General features: G+C 47.0%; 1 protein-coding gene across 9 annotated transcripts in view; it reads right to left on the minus strand.

The window, feature by feature from the left end:
- The window catches only part of REPS2 (RALBP1 associated Eps domain containing 2), a 141,716-nt gene that overhangs the window by 101,755 nt on the left and 15,555 nt on the right, over positions 1 to 24,406 (minus strand). For all 9 annotated transcript variants that reach the window (XM_060182983.1, XM_060182982.1, XM_060182987.1 and 6 more), the window contains one exon: positions 16,951 to 17,048. In XM_060182983.1, the coding sequence (XP_060038966.1) occupies positions 16,951 to 17,048 (98 nt within the window). The remainder of the gene's footprint in view (positions 1 to 16,950; positions 17,049 to 24,406) is intronic.

Here is a 24,406-nt window from a genome sequence, read left to right on the forward strand (position 1 = left end):
TGGTAGCAAGTGCGCTCTACCAGGTCAGCTGCCACCCACCTCGTGCTAGGTGGATTTCCACTATCTGTAAATCAAATCATTTCTGTATGTCCAGGAAGTTACAACCTAGGAGTTAATACCTTATACACTGACTGCTTTGAAACTTGTAAGCATTTCATACAATGTGTTGTGTTTCCTTTCCAGATGAGGAAAGTGAAGTCCAGAGAGCTTACAGGCCATACGTATCCTCTTCAGGAACCCCTGAAGTCAGCAAGCAACTGCTCGAGCAACAGATTTCCTCAGGCCTGTTGTTCAAAGTCAGGCTCTTGAAGATCATGATTTTTCAAAGTGAGTTGTACCCAGCTAAATGTTTTTGCAGAAAGCCCACATCATTCTGGTAGTGAATGGACAATACCAACTAGGAAAGCAGAGGAGAGCCAGACAGCTTGAACACACAGTGGACCTCTGGACGGGTCTGGGGGCAGCCTCCAGGGAGAAGGGAGATGGGAAGTGCTGGACTGAGTGACATGCTTGACTGCGGCTTGGAGAGCTCCCAGGAACACTGCCCTGCGGGTCAGTACCAACAGAAATAGCTGGAATAAAGGAACCCAAAAGGCTAGGCGTGGCAGGAGAGGCAAGAACAGGTGCTTCTGAGGGAATAGTTCCAAGGGCAGAGCTGGTTCAGGGAAGCTCTGTCCCACCGCCCTGTGAACAAAGGGGCTGAAACCTCCCTGCAAGCCGTGGGCCACTGGGCTCCTGCTTCTGACGTGGAAGCTATAACTCGAGAGAGCCCACGCCTACCTGTCTGGAAATGAAGCTGCCACGTCCAGCTGCTGCTGCTCACGTCAAGCCATGTTTGCTCTCTCTCCAATCCCATGACCATCTGCTCGCTCTATTTCCTCGCCCACACTACCTCACGCCTGAATGGCGTCAGTGAACTCTCAGCAAATCTGCAGTCTACTCGGACAGCAGGAAGCAGGAAAAGACAGGCGAAAGTGGCTGGCTGAATCTTTTGCTTAAAAGCTTAGAGATGAGCCGAGGCCTGATTTTTTAAAATTCGACTTCCTCCACCTGGTCTGTGGGCCCTTCTCATCTATCCGGCCACCTGATCCCTGGCAGCAGGCTTCCTCTGCTCTACTCCCAGCCTGCCCACGCCCCCGTGTGCAAGTCCTACTGCCCCAAATGACTCTCCAATGTCCCTGCCACGCCCATGGCCACGGCAGAGGGCACTACTGTTGGCTCTGGGATGTCCTGCCGCAGAAAGCTCTACTCCAATAAGGACAGCCGAGGCCACAGGCTCAAACTGGGGGCTGTAGTTCAGCACAGACCGATCCACAGAGAAAGCAGTCTGTGACTCTCATCTCTGGGGAGTTCTCAGGTTCCATATCGCGCCAGCACGGGGAAGGGCCGGAGGACACTTACAGGCATGTGGGGGCCTGGAGCAAGGGGGAGCAGCACCCCTGAGCAGGCAGAGAAGTTCTGGGGTGAGCAGGGGGCAGCCAGTGGGAAGGGAAAGCGAGCAGATGGTGAAGCAGACTGCTCCTCACCGCTGGCTCAGCTAAGGAGTCCTGCTCCATAGGCCCTGGCCGGCGCTCTGAGCTGCTCATGGCCTGCATCCCAGGAGAACCCCAAGCCTCCTCCTCAAGAGCACAGCTGCAAAGGAGAGCTTCTGCTCCAAAACCAAAAATACTTTATCACGGGGTCCGTCCTTCCTTCCTTCCTTCCTTCCTTCCTTCCTTCCTTCCTTCCTTCCCTCCTCCCTCCCTCCCTCCCTCCCTCCCTCCCTCCCTCCCTTACTTTTGGAAGAGGGGTGAAGCAAAAGAGCACTGTAGCGCATTCAGAGAGTGGCCAGCCCTTCTAGCAGCTCACATCAAGCCCGTCAGCCTGCCTCGAGCTCCCTCTCCGTGCTTAGCACTCACTGCAGGCTTTTAGCTGATTTCAAACTAAGTGATGTGAGCAGCCAAAGAACACGAGGACTGGCCAAACAGTTCAGAGTGAGCTGCTCTGCCGTGTGCACGCCCGGGTTCAAGCCCAGCCCCAGTGTGATGAAGGAAGCTTTGGTGCTGGGGCTTCTGTCCTTCTCTCTCTTGCTGCATCTGTCTCAGTCTAAAGTTTTTCCAAATACACACACACACACACACACACACACACACACACACACACGGTTTAAGTATCACACAGCTTGAACATTCAAAGTATTCTTAAGTATCTTCACTCGTGGTTCAACCTGGACGTCTAGAATCATTTCGCAGACTCCTAGTCCACACACAGTGTTGCAGATACTATAAGGAAGAGTGAGGTGCCCTTACTGCCAGGCTCCACTCACTTCAGGAATATGCCTTATACTGAAAGAGAATCAGAAGCACTACTCTGTGCCACGCTTAATGAAAGAAAACCCCTGACTTCATACCATATTTTAAAGTTTGAGATCAAAAGAAGTCCATGTCTCTCTTCCTATAGTTCACCCCTGGTCTCTGATCTCTGCAGGGAGTTCTCAAGTTCCATATGCATAAAGTGACTGTTTCAGGGACAGATAAGGGCATCCAGAAAGGTGACATCACAGGCTGTACACCCTCAGGCTGAAATATTCCAAGAGAAAGTTAATTCACTATGAGGAGAAATAGCTTTTGAACTTTGCAACATAAATATTCCTTCCTTTAGCAGATGGTTTTGAACACCGACAATATCTCAGAAACTAGGGATACACTGGGGGTGGGCAAACAGATTCCTTCCCCTAGGAAGCCCAGGGTCCAGAGAGGGAGAAAGACAGTCAGGCAGGTCCAAAAACAGTGGAGTGCATGTTCTGGTAAGACAGGGCACTCAAGACCTTTGGTTCTCCGGGCACAGGCCCTAGTCACCCACACCAGCATCACCGGGGCGTGGCTTCCCCCACAGCTGAATCAGAAAGTCTGCAAGTGGTTTCAGAAGTCCTCTAGATGATCTGAAGCACACTCACAAGTTTTGAGAAGCTATAGAACATGCAGGGAAAGGCAGGCATTTTCAAGAACACCCCCAAAGAGAGAGGGAGAGAGGCGCCACGTCTTCAAAGTAGCCCAGATGGGCTGCACACAGATGGACAGGCTGTGGTGCAGAGCAGATCCTAGCGGAGTTGCCTCAAGTTAGGCCAAGAAGAAAGTAGGGCCCAGCTCATGAAGGCGTCGTACTCCAGGTTGAAAGGCTCTCAGCTTTATCCAGGGGACAGCAGGGAGCCATAGAGAAGTCTTAAGGCACAAGAAGAAGTTCCAGTTAGAAAACAGATCGCTTCTGTCGGCAACTAGGGGGGCCGCTGAGGACCCCAGTGCAAGCGTTCCTCTCTCCAAATGAACCCAAAGTCAACTCTAACAGTCAACACAACTTCTCAAAGATCTGCAGAGTCAGCTTCCCAGGGAGAGCCCAGCACTGCAAGACTGGAGGCCATGGGAATTGCGGGTGGGTGGGCTACACAGCATTGGGCGTCCAGTGCACTGGGCAAGCACTTGAGGCCTCCCCCAGTTCCAGAAGGTTCATCAGCTGGGGAGAGATACTACTTCTTGGTGCCAGGTTTGAGTTCTGCCAGTGGTTTTTTTTTTTTTTTTTTTTTTTAAAGAAAGGACAAAAGGAAAAAAGGGGGGGGGGAGACTGCTACATCTGTCTGCTTAAGCCACACACATATGGTTCATGATACAATTTCCCTAGATGCCGGAGACTTATATTTGCTTATATTATTTAAAACATGCAAACCTTTGGTTTTGTTTCAGATGAAATGCAAATATTTGGCACTGCAAGTTATTATCTCTGGGGAAAACAGGTTGTTTATTATGAAACGTCAAGAGTCCATTAAAAAGTAATGCTATTAATACAATCCCAAAAGGTGCCATTTAACCCCATAATATCTTTAAAAGCAAGCAGAAATGAGTAATATGAATTGCCAGGAGGACTTAAGAAAGGGGTGGATCTCTTCCCTCCCACAGAACACGCGTCTGGATTAAAGTCCCACGCTGGAGGCATCCTGTAAATGCTGTCTTGGAGGCCAGCATAGCACCAGAGGGTACGATGATCTTCTGGCAATATCCTTGCTAAACAAACCATCTGGAGTAGCAAAAGCTCATACCAAGCCCGGTGGGAATATGCACAGATACCTCCCTACCAACCGTATTCTGAAAGTAAGATCACTGTGCATAGTTTGATCACTAGTCAAAACGGTTTCCTGAGCTAAGACAGCAGGAGACTCACTCACCCTAAACAGAAAGAATGGCTAGGCGGCTGGGAAGAGAACAGCCCCAGTGAGTATGGGAATTGACCGAGGAGCCCTGGACCGACAAAAAAAATAAGTCAGAGAAACAAACCACTGACAGCGGCGCTTCTGTCTGCGATCCTGATGCTCTCCTCCCGTCACTCGTGTCCGCCACAGCTGGTGTGGAGGTGTCACTGGGTGAGGGAAGACTTACTCCAGCCCCCTGGCCGTCAGCTGCAGCCATGTGATGGAGCTCAAGCCCGTGTGATGTGAGCACATGTGGTGGGTCCCGCTCTTCCATGTTCCTTCCTAGTGGCCTGATGAATGGAGGAGACACAGCCAGAGGGCCAAAGGAGCCCCGCTACCCTAATCCTCACGTGGAGGACTGCCACCTGTCGGCCTGTTAGGTGAGAAATGGATGCACTGCGGTAAGTCATTCAAATGCAAGGTAGCAGCCCCTTTCCCTAACCAATCTAGGATTCAAGTGAGGTCCAAAGGAATGCCAGCCCGAGCAGCCCCCACAGCACAGCCGCTCCCACACCGCTGATGGAAGTGTGAGGTCGCCTGTTTCTGAAACCTCACCACCCAACGACATGACGTCATTAAACACATATCCGACTGTCCCTGCAGACTATTCCTGAAGACAGCCTGCCGATGAGCCTTTTTTTTTTTTTCCAGGCTTGCTATTTTTTGCTTAATAAGACTTTAGCCTGTGTGTTTGAAGGAGATTCCCAGGGAAACTCTACAGAGGAAAAAGAAAAGAAGGTTAGGGGGCTGGCACAATAGCTCACCTAGCTAGCATGTCTGCTCTGTCATGTGGGCAAGCCAGAAGTGGCCCCAGTTCCCGCCGCAGCGGAGGAAGCTTTGGTGCTGTGGTGCCTTTCCCTCTCTCTGTAGCTGCCTCTTTCTGTCTGAAAAGGAAAGCAGGCCTAGAGCAGTGAAGCCCCAGCAATGGCAAAAATAAAAAAGGAGGGCAGGCTTGGGAAGGGGGGAAGTAGAAACACCACTAAATGAGGAATGAAGAACGGAAACTAAAAATGAAAAGCTCAGCAATTTTGTTTTAGCATCAAACCATCCTACACTGCTCTCTGTAAACTGTGTCTATATTCCGTCTCCTATGCAACTCTCACTAGAGGATACGGTCTGCGGGTGTAGGAAATGTCCATTCTGATCACCACTAGAGCCTCAGCACCTCAAAAATGCCTCTTAAATGGGCAGGTACTTGTTTACCAAATACACGAACAAATAAGCAAACATCTGGCCTCTTGTGGGGACAGAAAGGCTATGCTGAGTTCTCCCACAGTGGAGGAAGTGAACTTGACATGCACTTACCCAAAAATGTCATCCAACAGTGTGAACAATGAACCTTCTCCCTTATCTATGAAGTTAGAAAATATCTTTTCTTAACTTTTTGCTTTGAAATAATTATACAGACTCACAGCAAGTTGCAATAAATATAAATTGTCTTTGTCTAGAGAGAAGTTAGCTCCAATTAAATCCCAACAGAGTAACATAGTATTAGCAGCTTCTTCGTGGAAGTAAATCTATAAAGATGGATTTTAACAATATATCGCCAAACTCACTTAGGGACCCAATTTTAACACCTTATAAGGTTGACTGTCAGACAATGATATATATGTCTGACTCTATAATGTGCAACACACACATTCTGCTTATTACAATAAATAAAATCTCCACGGACAGGGAGCATGTTAAGTAATTTCTCATCCCCACTTTGCCAAGATCCAGGCATCATTAGTACCTAAAACATGTGTTTTGTTTTATCTTCACAACAACACTGAGATGTGAGTCCCATTCTTCCCATTTTGCAGAACGGAAAACTGAGAGCTAGGGAAGGGAAGTGATTTATCAAGGCCACACACCTAGTTAATGATAGGACCAGAATACGCAGCCAGCTCTTACCATCCATCTACCGTGTCAAATATGCCATTTCCTTTTGAGAAAGAACTTCACTGCAATGCCAAGATCACTGCAGCAATCTCACAGACTGAGGATCTGTGCTTGGGATATGAATATGCGATATTTACACCTCCCTCCCATTACCTAGTTTAGCTGGAGAATTTTCCAGACAGAGCACCAACTTATTTCTCACGTGCTTTTTGCCTATGCGTATCTGGCATGGTTTCACATCAGGAAAGAATCCTATAGATTGCCATGTAATGCAAGTACGCAACCATTTCACTGTTATTTTTAGCATGTGGTACTAATAGTCTTTTGATTAACATAAGAAATGCTAATGCATAATCACTGCCTCTGATTTTATCAGGATTTGAGTGACTGTTCTAAAGACAGCATTTTCCTTCTATGAGTATCAGGATTTTGCTCTCTGCTTAGAGGAGCCAGGAGAAAGTGAGAAGCCAGCCGCAAGAGATTTGGACGGGACTTTGGGCTTGCTGTCCTGCTGCGCAGACACCCCCAGCCCTTGCCTTGCCGGCTAGGTCATGGCTGCCCATCCCCCCCCCCCGGCCCCCGACTCTGGGCACCCTGAGTTCAGTCAGGAAACAGCTAGAGGTGTCAGAAGAATACCTGTTCTGGAGACAGACAGACTTGGGCTCAAATCTGGGGTGGTCACTTACTCATGAGGCTTGGACCAGTTTCAGAGCCATTGGTTCCCACGTGAAAAGGTCCTGGCACAGCCCTCAGCACTCAGCCTGCCTCTCCAGCCTCGTCTTCCTCCACCTACGGGCTCTGGTCATGAGAACCATCTTTCCGTGTCTGGGGAGGTGGCACACTGGCAGCGGCGGAACACAGGACTTGCAAAGTGTGAGGTCCTGAATTCAATTCCCAGCACCACACATGCTTGAGTGAGATGCTGGTTTTCCCTCTCAGTGAATAAATATATATGTTTTCTAAGAGACAGGGAACAAAGCGTTCATTTTGCTGGCCTAGGTTGTGTACAGTGTGAGGCTAAAAACTGAATGCTAGACTAGCCACTAGAATCCCAGTTCTGGCCTACTGCCTGCACTGTCTCTAAGCACAGACTCCTCAAGGTCTTAAAGGCAGCGCTCCCGATAGTCCTAGTACGGCATATGTGTCCTTCTCCTATAAACATCCTTCTGTATCTATCCCAGGTTCCCTCCTCTTATATCCTGGAGTCACCTTTACTAGTCTCACCTTATAGCATCAAACATGGTGGTCTTTTCTGCAGAAGTACCTCCCAGCAAAGAAATCAAGTAATCAGAATTATTTTGATTATTGAGAAATGTGGATAAAGGGTCAATACCTGAGGGATACAGTAAGAGATTCAGGCTAAGAAACGAAAGCTTTGGGGGCCGGGGAGGGTGGCACAACCTGTTAAGCACACGTGTTACAGTGTACAAGGACATAGGTTCAAGCCCCTGGTCCCCACTTGCAGGGGAAAAGCTTCACCAGTGGTGAAGCAGGGCTGCAGGTGTCTCTGTCTCTTTCCCTCTCTCTCTCCCCCTTCCCTCTCAATTTCTGACTATCTTTATCCAATAAACAAAGATAATAAAAAAATTTTTAAATGAAAGCTTCAGCATCAGTTTGAAAAAAAAAGTTTTGAAAAAAAAAGTTTCAAAATAAGGATTAGGAAAGTCTGGAAGAGAATGAATAGAAGGTAGCCAGCAGGGAAGAGGCCGGGGCTGGGGAAGCAGACCTTCTACGGTGGCTGGCACTGGCCACTCAAGCAGCCACGGGTCCTGCAGCAGACTCAATGCCTAGAACATAATGAGAACACATTGATCCTTACCCCCCAGGAGACGACAGAACTCCAGCTACCATTTGAAACCAAGCGAGGGAATGAATTTGGTAGAACACGATGTTAAGAACAGGGAACATGCATTCCTATACAATTTATGGAACCAGTTCTTCCTGTTACAAAGACAAACTCTCCCCCCCCCCCCCTCCCAGGCTGCATGGTCAGAGGAACAGAACCGCCTTGTCTCAGCTATGCTGGGAGGCCAACACTCACACCCCATGCTGATATTCACCGTCCCTAACAAGAGTAGATCTTCCTCACTCTCTTCTCTACCACTCAATCCAGACATTCAGCTTTACTGTCATGACGACAGAAATCAACAATCTTCAGTGCAGGCAGGCAGGCCAGGGGCACTCCAGAATCCCCAAGAAGTTGGGGTCCCTGACCACCTTCAAGGGTCTCAGGAGCAGGGGTCCTCCCCCCTCCTTCCGACCTCTCAAGAAGCAGCTTTGCATGTCCTCTGCAGCCTCTCACCTGAAGAGGACACATGAACCTTTGGTTTCAGACTGTTGAGAATAGCAAAGCAACAAGAAAAACACCAGTAACCCGGAAGGGAGGGGAGGTGTGGGGTATGAAGAGGCAATTCACAGAAAAAGAAATACTAGAAAGGATTCCACTTCACTAGCAAAGTCAAATGCTAATTAGAGTTACACTGAGGGGCGCACTTTGAGGCCCTGGGTCTGATCCCTGACACTACAGAAAATGGTGAAGCAGTGCTCTGGTCTCTCCCCCTCTCAACAAAAATCAGGGGAAAAAAAACTTGAAGAAAAAGAAAAGAACTACGCTGATACACCAGTTTTTAACTATACGACTGGCAAAGACCCATGAGTTTTTCAACACAGTGTTACGGTAGGGGACATTTTCACAGACAGTGTGTAAACTTATACAGCTTACCCAAAACTTGATATGTATGCATACTTCACCCAATATTCCATTTCAAGAAACTGGTCCTACAGGTCAGCAAACAATTCTCTGATTGCAATTTCTCTGATAGGGAAGGGCTGAATAAACCTGACTTCCGTGGCAGACGACCTCACCAATGTGTCCTGGAACCCCACTCCTCAGAGCCCTGCCCCACTAGGGGAAGACAGAAACAGGCTGGGGGTGTGGATCCACCTGCCAACACCCATGTCCAGTGGAGAAGCAATTACAGAAGCCAGACCTCCCACCTTCTGCACCCCTAAAAGATCTTCGGTCCACACTCCCAGAGGGATAAAAATTAGGGACGCTTCCAAGAGGAGGGTATATGGAACTCTAGAGGTGGAAACTGTATGGAATTGTACCCCTCTTATCCCATGATACTGTCAATCATTATTAATTCATTAATAAAATAAAATAAAATGAAAGGGCTGAATACATTATTTAAGGCAGAGGAGCATCATGAAATACTGTTGTTAAAATTTTCCGCGGGTCTGGCCGGGCTAGCTTCACGGCGGGTAACAGAGACGCGGAGACAACGGCTGGGCAGGGCAGCTGTATTTCTTTATTCAGGAACAACGATTCATAAACTAAGACAAACTAATCACCAAACAGAACTCTGCTGTCTCTTTGCGGCGGCGCAAGCACTCTCTCTTACTCTGGAACTCAGGAACCCTCTCTCTCGAACCCTGCAACTCTAGAACTCTGGCGGGTTTCCTAGGGGCGGGGCCAAGCGGGCCGCGAAATTAACAGGACTGATCTAATTCTCTTGGCGGGGGAGAACTAGAACCCAATGTAAAGCATACAACAAAATACCATGTATTTGTATATTTTTAAAAAGATGAGGGGGGAGTTGGGCGATAGTGCAGCGGGTTAAGCACACGCGGCACAAAGCACCAGGACCAGCAAGGATCCCAGTTCGAGCCCCCGGCTCCTCACCTGGAAGGGGGGTCGCTTCACAGGCGGTGAAGCAGGTCTGCAGGTGTCTATCTTTCTCTCCCCCTCTGTCTTCCCCTCCTCTCTCCATTTCTCTCTGTCCTATCTAACAATGACAACATCAATAGCAATAATAACTACAACAACAATAAAAAACAACAAGGACAACAAAAGAGAAAATAAATAAAATATTTTTTTAAAAAGATGAGGATGTACTTTATGTCCCACTAGAGAATGTTCTTATACTTTACTGCTAAGTCTTAAAAGCAGTGTGCCCACAAGATGCAACTAGTGGATATAGGTGTTTTTATATGTCAAATATATGATATTTACATGTATATGTATATATCAAACATAAATGTATTTATATGTAAAACATAGATACACCGCCCATTTAGCCACACCTGACATATAGTTACATACGAAACACTGATATTCACTTGGTGGGGCATGAAATACACTCAGAACAATATAAAAGCTAGCTGCCTCCGGAATGGAGAACTAGGTGGCTGGGAGAGAGGGCACAGTTTACATTTCCAATTGCTCTGACAAACAGGAGCATCTGAAAGCTCATAATAGTCCAAAAATATCAGCATTTTATTTACTGCTACTTTCTGTATGATCTGCAATAAGCAAATCGAGACTTGGTGTGGCTGTGGCTGGCACTCTGAGGTGGGTCTTCTAAGCCCCTGAGAACATCCCTAGCCCCGGGGTTCCTGGCCTCAGTGGGATGAGGGAGAGGGAAGGGTAGGGACCAGCAAGTGCACAGGTTATGTGCAGTCTATGTGCAGGGACACTTCCTGGAGGACAATGTCAGAGCCGTGAGGAAAGGGAGGGTGGCTCCAAACTAAAGGAAGAGAAACTGCCTGAGACCCTTCAGGAAAAAAAAAATCCCTTGCAGGCTAACTGTTGTCTCTTGGAGGGCTCCTGGCCCCTGAAAGAGCCCCGCTAATTTCCCTGGACTGAGTGCCAAGTGAGAGAACCAGAGTGGCCGAAGCCAGGCCTAGAATGCTCCTTTGGTCACCTGCTTCTTTCTGCTCCAAACTCAGAGCGCCAGCCTGCTCAGAACTCGCTCCGAAGAACCTCACTGATCTGGTCCCAGTGTGCCAGCACACCCTCTACTCTCCACGCCCTCCCAGCATCCTCTACAGAGCACGGCCTCTGCGTGCAGTGCCAGACCCCCCACCCCCCACCGAAGATGATTTCTTCCTGTTCCCATCAAAACCTTCACCGTGAACACTGGCTTGCAATAACGATCTAGGCTCTTCCAACTAAAGCCAACCGCATGCCAACAGAGCCTCGGGGTATTTGCTCTTTTCACACTGGTCTTTCTCTCTGTAGAAAGAAGGCCAAGGAACAGAGAGAATCTCCTTCTGGCCAGAAGTACCCGTAGTTAAGTGGGGAGGAGGGGAGGAGAAACTGAGGTGGAGAGAATGAGGGGAAAGGAGGCCATCAATATGTAAGTTTGAGGCCTTTAGATCAACATGGTGGTTGGGCAGGCAAGGTCTGAAACCCTTCCCCACCTGTTGATTAGAGAACACAGCCAAAGGTGGGGCAGACAGCTAATGGCTATACAAAAAATTCTCATGCCTGAGGCTCTGAAGTCCCAGGTTCAACCCTCAGCACCACCATAAGCCAGAGCTGAGCAATAAAAAGGAAAAAAAAAAGAGGAATGAATGAATGAATGAATGAAGGGAGGGAGGGAGGGAGGGAGGGAGGAAAGAAGGAGACAAATATCCCAAGCAGAACTTGGGGGTGAAAAAGTTCTCCATTCTATTTGCTATTATTTTGTCTTTGAAATAAAGAACAGGGAGTATTGTGTATCTATTCCAGAAGACCATTACATCTGACCCTCTAGAAAGAGAAAGAATTGGGGGCTGGGCAGTTGCACACCCAGTGAGCACACACACTACTATGTGCAAGCACCTGGGTTCAAGCTTCTACGCCCCACCTGCTTCAGAAGTGGTAAAGCAGTGCTACAGGTCTCTCTTTCTCTCCCCCCCCAAAGCCCCGCTTAATTTCTCCCTGTCCTATCAAGAATGTTTTTAAAATTAAAAGGACAAAATGGCTACCAAGAGTAGTGGATTCATCCTGCAGGCTCTGAGTTACAACAGTAACACTGATGGCAAGGGGGTGAGGAGAGGAAGGAAGGAAGGAAGGAAGGAAGGACGGAAGGAAGGAAGACAGGTAGCTGAAAAAGGAGTTAATATAGAAAACCAAACAAACTGTTGACTAATCATGAACCTAAAGGCTGGAATAGTTCAGATGATGACTTGGGAGGGGTCTCTGTTGTTTCTGAAGTTCCTCCAATGAGTGAGAGCATCCTGATCTTTTTGTTTTTTGACTTGTCTCATTTAGCATCATCACTTCAAGCTCCATCTAAGATGAAGTGAATTGCACCAAAGCAAAAGACTTTGTGGAAGGAGGGCAGGGAGGGGTCAGGGGCAGGCCAGAGGGGGCTTTGGGGTCCCGATGCATGATGACTGAAGCGGAGCTAAGTTGAGGGTGAGAGCGTTTTCCTATCACAGGAAGTGAGGAAACTGTATTCGTGTGTCCACAACGGTGCTGCAAACCATTAGCCTCCTCAGTGAAATGACGGGGGAAGCGATGCTGCTGGGTGCTGGAGGGCATGAGAGCACCAAGGACAAGACAAGAGGAACTCTGCAAATATAGCGAACAGTGCTTTATTCTCTCCCTCCTTTCTCCCACTCTCCCCAACCCAGTCACTCTCAAAAATTAAAAATTAAAAAACGGGCTAGCATGGCGGAATGGTCGACTGTATGAGGAAGGCACTTGGGTCCAATCCCTGGCAGCAATTCTCCCTCTTCCTTCCTTCCTCCCTTCCTCCCTCCCTTCCTCCCTCCCTTCCTCCCTCCCTCCCTCCCTCCCTTCCTTCCTTAGTGGCAATGCAACATTCAAGTCAAGGTGTTTGGCAGGAGATTTTTGGCCTCCATACAGAAGAGTGTTACAATGAGGAGGGCCCAGGCTCACAGCATGTGAGGGACAGTGGAGGAAAGAGTGTGGACTAAAGATCAGAGGAGGCCGTCATGAGAGGTGGTGCAAACAAGAAAGCATAACATTGTGCACTCAGCCAGAGAGAAAGAACATCTTCAGAAGGATCCTTTGGACACTTCAAAAGCTACTCAGGGCTCCGGTGAGCTAGAACTTAACACAAGGTAGTTTATGCAAATGTGACTAAAGAAAGAGGCAGCAGAGGCTAGAAGGAAGAGAAGGGACAGTTCTAAATTCAATGCCAGAAAAAAAAACTATAGGTGACCACGTGATCTAGATGGTCAGGATAACTTGGGAAAGGTAAACCACAAAATGACCTTATAGACACACCGTACCAGAAGACGCAGCAATGGAGGGTACTTTCCTTACAAACCATGGTCAGCCATTCATCAACAATAGGAAAAAAAATACCTGGACAAAAATTAGTGAACACCCTAAAATCGTAAGCAAAACCACTCTTCCCCGGAATGTCTGGATGGGGGATTTGGCATAAGCATCTGTAAAATGCCAGCCTGTGAGTTGCAACGCTCCAGCCCAGGATCCCTAAAGGCCAATACACAATACACAGGGGCCACACCCCCGCAGCTGGACAGAAGGAACCGGAATACAAGGTCATGAGGAAGCTAGAGGTCAGGGAGGGTGCCGTCAGCACGCTAAGATGGCATCAGGGGAAGTGGCTACCTGGTCTCTCCCAGCACCGTGTTCAATCCACCAAGAACCTTCCCTTCCCAACCTCTCATCTACATGACTAATTCAGGCTGGCATTCTGCTCTCTAAGGGCGTGGAGTCTGGCCAAACCAAGTTGACAGGTGTATGAAAGAAACCCAAGAAGAGAGGAAAGAAAAACACAGCAGCCATACAAACCGCAAACAGCAGTCCGGGCAAAAGTTCCTCGCTCTCATCTGAAACAGAAGGCAAAGCTGCAAGCAGAAGGAGAACCACCACTGAGGCCAGACGAGCACTGAAAGAGCTGGGCTGTGGCAGATCATCACAGATTACTCGGCAGTCAACTGTCAAATCCACCCCCAGTCACTCGAGTTCCAGAGAGAAGGAACTTGCCCAAGGTCACGCAGAGGTTGGTGGGCCCTGGGCAGGAACCCGCCTGCTTTTTCCTGCACTATGCCTTAACTCTTTCTCAGGACTACCTGCCGCTCAATGCGCTTGCTGCCTATTCCCTCCAATCCCACTCCCTTAGTTAGTAATCCCCGTGGAACTGTCCTGTTTCCACTCAAACGTCTGTCCCTGCCGGAAGCCTCCTTTCATCACCACTGCCAGCCAAAGTGAAGTCGTGATGCCGTCCTCTGCTTTGCACCCTCAAAGTCCAGTGTAACACCCATTCACATCACCTGTCTTAACTCTAGACTTACCCTGGGACGCTTTGATCAATGATGGTCTCCTCCAGCAGTCTATAAACTCCTTATATTCTCAGCACCGTACCTAGCACTTAGCACAGTTACTACACATTAGTTGAGGGAAGTGTCCAAAAATCATGTTTATTGGCAGAAAAAAGGGACCTTGGGATTAAAAGTCAGAGGTCACCAATCTAAGGCCCGGGCTCACAGCTATTCCATCCAGGGAGCTGGGCGGCAGGAGTGCAGTAACCCCGACAGACTACTGCAACGTTCCGACTTTACTGCTTGGGTGACCATTCAAACCATTTGGGGCTGGATCTCTACTGCACTAAAATACACTTCGGCAAGGGAGACAGCATACTGGTTATGCAAAAGAATTTCACGCCTGAGGCTCTTGAGTTCCCAGATTCAATCCCCCGCACCACCATAAGCCGTAGCTATGCAGTGCTCTGGTATTAAAAAAAAAAAAAATTTTAATGCACTCTGCAGAAAAATACACACACACACACACACACACAGCTGAGATTTTTCAGATGAATCTCAGTCCTTCTGATACCTTTCTCAATGCGATGAACATCACTCCATAATGCCTATGACTACCCTGTTTGAACCTATTTTGGAATTGGAGAGGCAGTTCACCTCGGAGCATGCCTGTTTTGCCTTGGGGAAGGCTCCAGCACTGTGGTGCGTTTGAGACAGACACACACACACAGAGACATACACACAAAGTCAGCTTTGCTCTTTTGAGAGCAGTGAAACCCTAATTACAACAAAAACAAGTAATAAAAATACTTTGGTCCCACAAGCCCTCTAAATGCAACCAAATATCTGTTCCAACTTGGGTGGTAAATTTGAGTTCTATCTGACCTAAGAGAGAATGGCATCTTGCCTCTCTTATGTGACAGCAGTAAGGGATTTTCAAGAGTATGTTTACTACACTCAGTGTTTGCTTATGCAACAACTCTAGAACCTGGCCTCCATGGGACAGGGGAGTCGACTACCTTCCAGAGGATGTTAAAGGGCACGGACTGATACTGAACCACACTAGGTTCAAGTTCTGTCTTTTGCTTACTGGTTTGAATGAAAAGTCAGACCTGTTAGTTCACCTCTGCTGGCTCATTTACAACAGATACAACAGCATGTAGACCTGCTAACTGTGGGAGCCACTGCAGGTAAATGACTGCCCATGGCACAAATACAGTCTTTGAGGAGGTTCCCTGCACAGAGTGCCACCACAGGAGATAAAGCTGTGTACCCTGCCTCACACAGTGGCCCATTCCCAGAGGGGAATTCCCTCAATACCGCGATCCTTCTTTCATCTTTATTCTGCTCCAGAAGACAGCCCACTTCTTCATGGGAGTGTCTGACACCACCCTTCTATTCTGAGCCCAGCAATCTGTGCATAAGTGATTGTTTTTCCTACACTGGACAATCGAAACGGTGCACACACCACCCAACTTCCTTTTGTCCTTAGGGATAAACAGTGGCACCTAGTTTTTAGACAGACAGACAGACAGACAGACACACACACACACACACACACACACACACACGTCTTTGAAAACATGACTTCCCCAGCTCAGGAATCAGAGACGCTCCACAAAGTAACAGCTGCAGATAAGGAGGAGAACAAACTAGGTGCTTCAGCCTAAGGAAACCCAGAAGGCAGGGAAGCCACAGTGCTCTCTGCTCTGGTGTAGCCAGAAGGAACTGGGGGGGGGGGAGGCAGCAGAGTTTCTGCTATAACACAGGAGATGGACGTTGCTGCCACTTGGGAGCTAACTGCTCTCAGGACAACACTGCTCTAGGCCCAGAAAGTGAACGCAGAACTGACTCTGCTTTCCAAAAGAGTGCAAGGCAACTGGAGGCAGAAAGCAAATGGGAGCAAGCTCAGTATATGCTGAATTGTGTGATAATAAAGAAGAAAAACTCAGCCCATCCTGGACGGAGCTTGAAGGAATCATGTGAAGTGAAATCAGTCAGAAACAGAAGGATGCATACGGAATGACCTCACTCACAGGCAGAAGCTGAAAAACAAGATCAGAAGAGAAAACACTAAGCAGAACTTAGACTGGAGTTGGTGTATTGCACCAAAGGAAAAGACTCTGGGGCGGGTGAGGGGGAGAGTACAGGTCCCGGAAAAGGATGACAGAGGACCTGGGGGCGGGGGTTGTATTGTTATGTGGAAAACTGAGAAATGCTATGCTTGTACAAACTACTGTATTTACTGTTGACTATAAAACATTAATCCCCCAATAAAGAAGTTTTAAAAAAAGAAAGAAAAAAGAAAAACCAAGTAAGATGGGATGCTTGGGAAAAAAAACTAAACTCTCCTGAAGAAGGTGCCTAATGACTGAGTCAATGACAACAGAAGGGCAGACAGCCAAGAGCGGGTCTAGATTAGCCAGAGACACTGAGAAGGAGCAGAACACTCGCAAAGAAACAACACTGAGAAAATACACAATCAACAGAAGGAGAAATGTAGTGTTTGTGCAGGTGGGCACTTTTCTATCTTCCTTACAATAAAAAGAGGGCCTATACAGGGCCAGGAAGTGGTGCGTCTGGTTGAGCACCTGTGTCACAATGCACAAGGATCCAAATTCTAGCCCCCGGCCCCCCACCTGCAGGAAGAAGCTTCACAGGTGGCGAAACAGTTCCACAGGTGTTTCTCTCTATCTTTCCCTTCTCTCTCAATTTCTCTCTGCCTCTATTAAATAAATACTGAGGGGGGGAGAAGGCCTATCAAAAGCCTGCAGTCCACGTTCAGACCGTGTGCGCACTCTCCTGCTGGCATCACTTACCCGGATAAGAGAAGCCTGATGTCGAGGGGCCTTGGCTCCAGGGCCACCAGATGATGGTCCTTCCGACTGGACAAGGGGCTGCCTGGCTTCATAAGGAGCTGAAACATCAGAAAGAAGACTCAGCATGGTATACAGAGGTTCCATCCCCTAACTGTGACTTCGCAATCAAACCCACAGTGTCTACTCCTCGGGAAATATTTATCAGAAGACGGGGAGTAAGGTTCCCAGAGCACCCAGCACAAACAAACCTTGGTGCTCAGGAGTACAGTTTAACTAAACAGTTGAGAGGCTCACAATCAATTCATGATAAGGTGAGAAAATAGATGCACTGGGTTAAGATTAGGAACACAGTGTAAGGGCAAAATGGTGAGAATACAAAACGAGAAAGGAAACAATGATTTAGAAAGGCACCATGTTGTAGATTCTATACATACGTGTCGTCCTGCTTAAAAAATTCCCATTCGGGAGTCGGGCGCTAGTGCAGCGGGTTAAGCGCAGGTGGCGCAAAGCGCAAGGTCGGCATAAGGATCCCGGTTCGAGCCCCCGGCTCCCCACCTGCAGGGGAGTCGCTTCACAGGCGGTGAAGCAGGTCTGCAGGTGTCTGTCTTTCTCTGCCTCTCTCTGTCTTCCCCTCCTCTCTCCATTTCTCTCTGTCCTATCTAACGACGACAACATCAATAACAATAATAACTACAACAATAACGAAAAACAACAAGGACAACAAAAGAGAAAATAAAAAATAAATAAAAATAAATAAATAAATATATATTTTTTAATTTCCATTCAAGGTGGGAAGCAGAGGACACAGAACTTTGGTAGTGGGTGCAGTGTGCAACTATACCCTGTAATCTTACGATCTTGTATAAATGAAAAAACTTAAAATTCTCCATCTCCCACCATCCAAAGAAGAAGACTGATGCACATTTCTGAACACTAACAATCAGCAGTGCTCACTGTAGCTTTGAAAAACTGATGGCACAGGAGTCAAGTGGTACTACAGCCAGTACAACACACATTACAATGTGCAAGGATGCTGGTTCAAGGCCCCATCTCCACGAGCATGGAGGACACTTCACGTGTGGTAAAGCAGGAAAAAAAGGAAAGAAAGAAAGAAGAAAAAAATAAAGAAGGAGGGATAAAGATAAATAGATTGCACTATCGACAGCTGAATGGATAAAGAAGTTATGGGATATCTACTCCATAGACTCATACTCTGTAATCAAAAAATGATACTCTGTCCTTTGGCACCAAGTGCATGACACTGGAGGCGATTATGCTTAGTGAAGGAAGTAAAGAGGTGAAGGGAACTAGCAGGTGGTTTTGCTCATATGTAGACTGGAGAGAACTGGCACACTTCAACTTAGAAAAAACCTAAGTGGCAAAACTATTTCTAAGAATTTGTGGGAAATAGTCTTCTCCCTGGGAGAATCACTTTGGTGGCAGGCGCAGTGTGGAATGCTCCTTTTTTATTTCTAAAAAGGAAGCACTGACAAAAACCATATCCCTTTAACCTTATAATCTTGTAGATTATTAATCACTAATAAAAAATTTTCAAAAAGAAAAATATGGTATGTCTTCTCCTTTCCCCCCCTCCCTCTTACCCTCTACCTAAAAAAGAAGAAGCGGGGTGGGGGAAGACAGTCTATGGGGACTGGGCGGTGGTGCACCAGGTTAAGCACACACAGTATGAAGCGTAAGGACCTGCACAAGGACCCCGGCTCCCAGCTTGCAGGGGGCTCTCCACCTTCACAAGCGGTGAAGCAGGTCTGCAGGTGTCTCTCTTTCTCTTCCCCTCTCTATCTTCCCCTCCTCTCTCAATTTCTCTCTGTCCTATCCAATAAAATAAAAATAAAATAAAATGGCCACCGGAGCAGTGGATTCAAAGTACAGGCACTGAGCCCAGAGATGAGAAACCTGGAGGAAAAAAAAAAGCTACTCTAATAGGAGCAGTAGAATCATGCACACATGAAGTCCTGGTGAAGCACTGGCTGCAATGGGGGAGAATTCTGAGTCAGCAAAATACCTCATCTGGACAATGTGCCTGTTTTGTCCTTGTTATACATGTGACTGGTCCCCACTGCATTAAAGAAAGCTTCAATGCTGTAGTGTCCCTCCCCACCCCCATCTCTTTTTCTCTCTCTTTTTTTAAAGCAAAGTATTTTTTTAATATTTATTTTCCCTTTTGTTGTCCTTGTCATTGTTGTTGTAGTTATTATTGTTGTTGCTATTGAAGTTGTCGTTGTTAGGACAGAGAGAAATGGAGAGAGGAGGGGACCTGGAGCAGGGAAGCCCTGGTTATGACAAAAATATATATAAGCCTATATATTTTATCGTAATATTACTAATAAAACTACATAGAATATAACATAGTATTATATATTAATGATATATAATATTTCTGTAATAGTATATATAATATATATGTCTATACTTATAAGCCTAAAGATAGTTGTTTCCACTTCTTGTTTCCAAGGACAACACTTGAGAATGACCATGGTGATACAGAGGAAAGCAGCCTTCTGAAAGCAGGCAGTACGTGGCTGCAGTGGCAAGGAGACATTATCACCTCACTGAAACCATTCCTCAGCTCTGCGTGTTATGACAGCCTTTCTGAAAGCATATAAGTAAGAGGCTTTATTTCTGCAGCTTCCCTACAAATAAAATTACATTGAGAGAGCAGAACAACCTGCTATGACAACATCTTTAGCCTAGTTTGACCTTTTTCGAACAGAGGGAAAATGGTGTAAGTAAAATAAAACAAGGAAAAGCTAGAACAGCATACCAAGAATGAAACAACGAACCACTCTTGGACTCACATCTCTCTTTTTTTTTTTTTTTACTTCCTCCAAACAACCAGAACACAACACTAGAACACATTACAATACATTAAAACGCACTAAAATTTCAAATCATTGCCTACCGAGCCATTCAGTGGATTTTCAGAACCTGCCAAAGCAGCATACACAGAGCGCACAGAATCTAAAGAAGTCTCAGCTGTCTGGCACATGCGGGTGCCGTCTTCAGAGAAGGATTGTTTAAATCACTGCATTTTGATGGAAGGCCAAATGAAACTCTTACTGCCAGATGGTCTGAATCAGAGTGAACTGTACCGGGGCTGGGATGCGAGTGGCCATGAGGTTGCCCTGGGAAGCCCCTGTCAAGTATCTACTTCCGAGGAGGGCGGAGCTTCTGCCACCAACGAGGAACACCTGGGAGGGAGGGTTGTCTGGCCCCACCCTGTACCTCACCTATAAGGCCTTCCCTTGGAAACCAGACGTCTCTCAACCGTAAAGACTCCACTGCATGGGGGGGGGGTGTCATTTAGTAGAGGCCTCGACTGGATGGCTAATGTTTGCAATTTTTCTGTTCCTACTCCTGTGGGAAGTCTGGGTTGGCCATGTAGCCAGTGACTGAAAAGGTGAGTGTCTGAAGTCCATGTGGTCACATATCTAAGATGTGTCCCGGCGAGCGCTGCCAGAGTCACAGCTGGCACGTTAGGCCATCCTGGGCCAGAATACTGACTCATTCTTCAATTAGATCTGAAATTAGGAGATAAAGAGCTGGGTGCTACCTACTGACTCTGCTCTCCTGCCTTCCAAAAAAAAAAAAAAAAACTCAACCAAACAACCCAAGGGAAAAGAAATCTCTCAGATCCTCTTACAAGAGGTTTACGGAACTAGAATTACCATTTTATACCAAGGGAAAGAGCATAAAACAAACCCTAAAGATACCATCACTGAGATGGAACAGAAACCATACATAACTGCACAATAAAGACTCTGTAGCCAACACCCCAAATGATGCCCAGGAGGTGACTTTCTTCTTTTATTGACTTATTTATTTTCCCTTTTGTTGCCCTTGTTGTTTTTTTGTTGTTGTTGTTATAATTATTGTTGTTATTGATGTCGTTGTTGCTGGATAGGACAGAGAGAAATGGAGAGAGGAGGGGAAGACAGAGAGGAGGAGAGAAAGACAAGACACCTGCAGTCCTGCTTCACCGCTTGTGAAGCGCCTCTCCTGCAGGTGGGGAGCCGGGGGCTCGAACCGGGATCCTTACACCAGTCCTTGTACTTTGCGCCACATGCACATAACCCACTGTGCCACCGCCAGACTCCCCAGAAGGTGCTTTTCAAGGCTATATCAGAGTTTCTCAAATAAAACCGGTTTAAGAGTTTAAAACACAAAAAGAACTAGCAAACACCTGATCACCATCGTCTGATCATCTCTGCCTCCCAGCGCAAGCACTGCTCTGATTCTTATGACCAGACTTAGCTGTGCCTCTCCAAGGACTCCACGTCCGTGGAATCAATGTAAATGACTGTCTGCCAGCATGGCTGAGGTGTAGGTCGATTGTCTGTATCACTGGTTCATTCTTTTTTGTTACTCAGTAGTGCTCCACTGCGTGCTACCAACATGACAATCCTTTCCGCTATCAGACATCTGGATTCTTTCCAGTGTTTAGCTGGTAGGAATAAGGACACTACGAACATTCGTGCATTAGTCTTTTGTGACACATGATGTCATTTCCCTGACGCATACACATGGAACAGCTGATCTCTGAGCAGGTGTGTAAGAAGCTCCTGATAGAGCTGACAGAAGTGGCTATATGCACCCTCTGGCAATGACTGAGAGTTCAGTCGCTCTTCACCAGCATTTATTAATGCCAGTGGTTTCTTTTACTTCAGTTTTTTGTGTTTTGTTTTGTTTTGCTTCCAGGGTTATTGCTGGGGTTTGGTGCCTGCACTACGAATCCACTGCTCCTGGAGGCCATTTTTCCCTTTTGCTCCCCTTGTTATCATTGTGGTTGCTACTATTTTTGTTGTTATTGCTGTCACTGTTGTTGGATAGGACAGCGAGAAATCGAGAGAGGAGAGGAAGACAAGAGAGGGGGAGAGAAAGCCTTGCTTCACTGCTCGTGAAGCAACCTCCCTGCAGATGGGGAGCTGGGTGCTCGAACCGAGATCCTTGAGCTTTGCGTCACATGTGCTTAACCCACTGCGCTTACCACCCGGCCTCCTTACCTCAGTGTCTTAAACTTCAGCCATTCTATTAGTTAATCACTAAGGCTTGGTGCTAGCACTACTTATCCACACAACTCCCAGTGGCTTTTCTTTGTCTTTTGTAAAATTTTATTTGACAGGACAGAGAGAAATTGAGAGGATATATATATACATATATATGGGGGGGAGAGAGACCTGCAGACCTGCTTCACCACTTGTGAAGCATCCCCCTGCAGTGGGGAGTAGGGGCCCGAACATGTTCCTTGTTCATGGTGATGTGGGTTTAACCAGGTGCACCACCACCTGATCCCTGACCGTCTTTGCTCTTAAAACACTGTTTTCTAAGTTTCTGCTACCCCTTCCTGGTTTTCACTATTGTGGGGATCCTTCACTGGATGAGTTCTCTTCTGGAGAGTTCTCCTTTGAGCAGCATGCTCATGGAGAGGCATCTGAGCAAGCCGTCTCCTATTTCTCAAGGAGTTGAGTTTTCTGGGGTTAGCCATCAATCAGGAGGCGATGAGGGTCTAACAGCTGGAAACAGGCCATTCATAAACAACATGTTAGACTTCCTCCATCCAAATCAAAGGAAAGATGAATTTTTTTCTATCTGCAACTTGGGTTCATCTTGGGGTTGTTGCTTCTAGTCTCACTTTACAGCTTATTCACTTCTACTTTCCCTGCCTTTGTTTTCTTGACCTATCTGCTTCCCTTTCTGTATATATGCTTATGTCAAGAAATACGAAAAAACCCACACGTCATCTTTCTCCCTCCATTTGCAAGACTCATTTCCTCTTGAGGCTTCCGTGTCTTCCCATCTGCTCTGTCGCCTTGACAGCACCCTCAAGTCACCTGATGGTTTCCGGATTCTATCTTCCCTCTGTCGGCAGACACAGTAGCACACCTCAAACCTGCTACATCTTAGTGACTCTGCTCTTACGCAATCTAGAGTTAATCATCGCTTTTGCCTTTTCAGGAAGGAGATTTACTGATGAGATCATTTTCTAGGAATATGTTTTTCTGAAGTCATTTCCCTGTCCAAGGCTCTGCCGTGACTCCTGGCTAGTGGGGCATATGTGTGTGTGTGTGTGTGTGTGTGTGTGTGTGTGTGTGTGTGTGTGTGTGTGTGTGTGTGTATTTTCAATCAAACTGAGCCTCTTTGAACTCGTCCGTGACTTGGAGTCCCTCTTTGACTCCCCCTCCTGGAGTGGGGGAAAGGGGGAAGAGGCGGAGGGAGGAACACCAAACCACCTCACTACCATCTCTGGAGTTTCACTCGTTTTCATCTTTATTTTGTGGATACTGCCTCTGAGGATTACTGTAAGAAAACACTGCAATGAGGGGTCCGGGCAATGGCTCAGTGAGTACAGTGCATGTCTGTTATGTGGGAGGCCCTGAGTTCAATCCCTAGCACAATACTCGAGCACCAAAGACAAAAATGAGTGGAACTCCAGGATGGAGTGGTGAGTATATGGGGGTAGCCATCTGTTAAAGCTCAGACTGAAGATTTTAAATGTGGACATTTGATCATATATAAAGCTGACCTCCCTCCCTCTCTCACTTTTTAAAAGGATGTAAAATCATGCGGGCACGGACAACCATAGCACGAACTGCTCGGAGGGAGGAAGCAAGACGGAGAGGAGCAGGGTTCTCCTTTGCCACTGGGGCATATGGAAGTCCACCTGACTGGGACAAGGAGACAATGGGGCATGAGAAGGGAGAAGAGTAAAAGCCAGATTTTTGAGGACTACCAAAAGCACAGGGTCGGACCTGGTGACAGGCTGATTCGATAGACCAAAAATGACTTGCCTATGATTCAAAACAAACAAAGAAAGGCAGCCCACTAGCAGAACATTCTAACTCCAATCCCAAGTAAGATTAGCATTCAATCAAACAGCTAAATCAGGCAAGAGAGACTGTGGGAGGAACGTGAATTCTCAGTCTGTTTCATCCTCAACACCAGTGAGACATTCAAGTTGCACGAGAGCAATTTTTGTTGTTGCTATCCACTAGCAACGCATCTTGCATCTGCACAGCACTTAATTCCCATGCTCTCGTTCATCCTTACAACACTCCAATAAGAAACTCCTAATCCATTTTAAAAGAGCAGAGAAATCCTGATCCAGATGGCTTCAATGGCTAGCCCAAGGTCGCATAGCTGGTCACATTACTCCACTCCTTCTGATTCCAATCAAAAGCTATTTCCTCTGTGCCACACTTGGCTTCTCTCTGCAATATGACAGCCTCTCTTTAGGCTAGCCTAACACACATTTTTATCTCTGTGTCCCTCCAGAAGTCACCGCTATTTTCAATGCAGTAAAAAACCTATAGAAACTGGGTCACTTTCAGCCACGGCCCACACAGTTTAATAGGAAGTCACAGATAGCCAAACTCAGAAAACCTTTAACCGGCCGTATCTAAAACAGAGTTTTATCTGAGCCCCAGGTGGACCAGACGCT

Source organism: Erinaceus europaeus, chromosome X (assembly GCF_950295315.1).
Source record: "Erinaceus europaeus chromosome X, mEriEur2.1, whole genome shotgun sequence".
In the NCBI taxonomy this organism is placed as follows: domain Eukaryota; kingdom Metazoa; phylum Chordata; class Mammalia; order Eulipotyphla; family Erinaceidae; genus Erinaceus; species Erinaceus europaeus.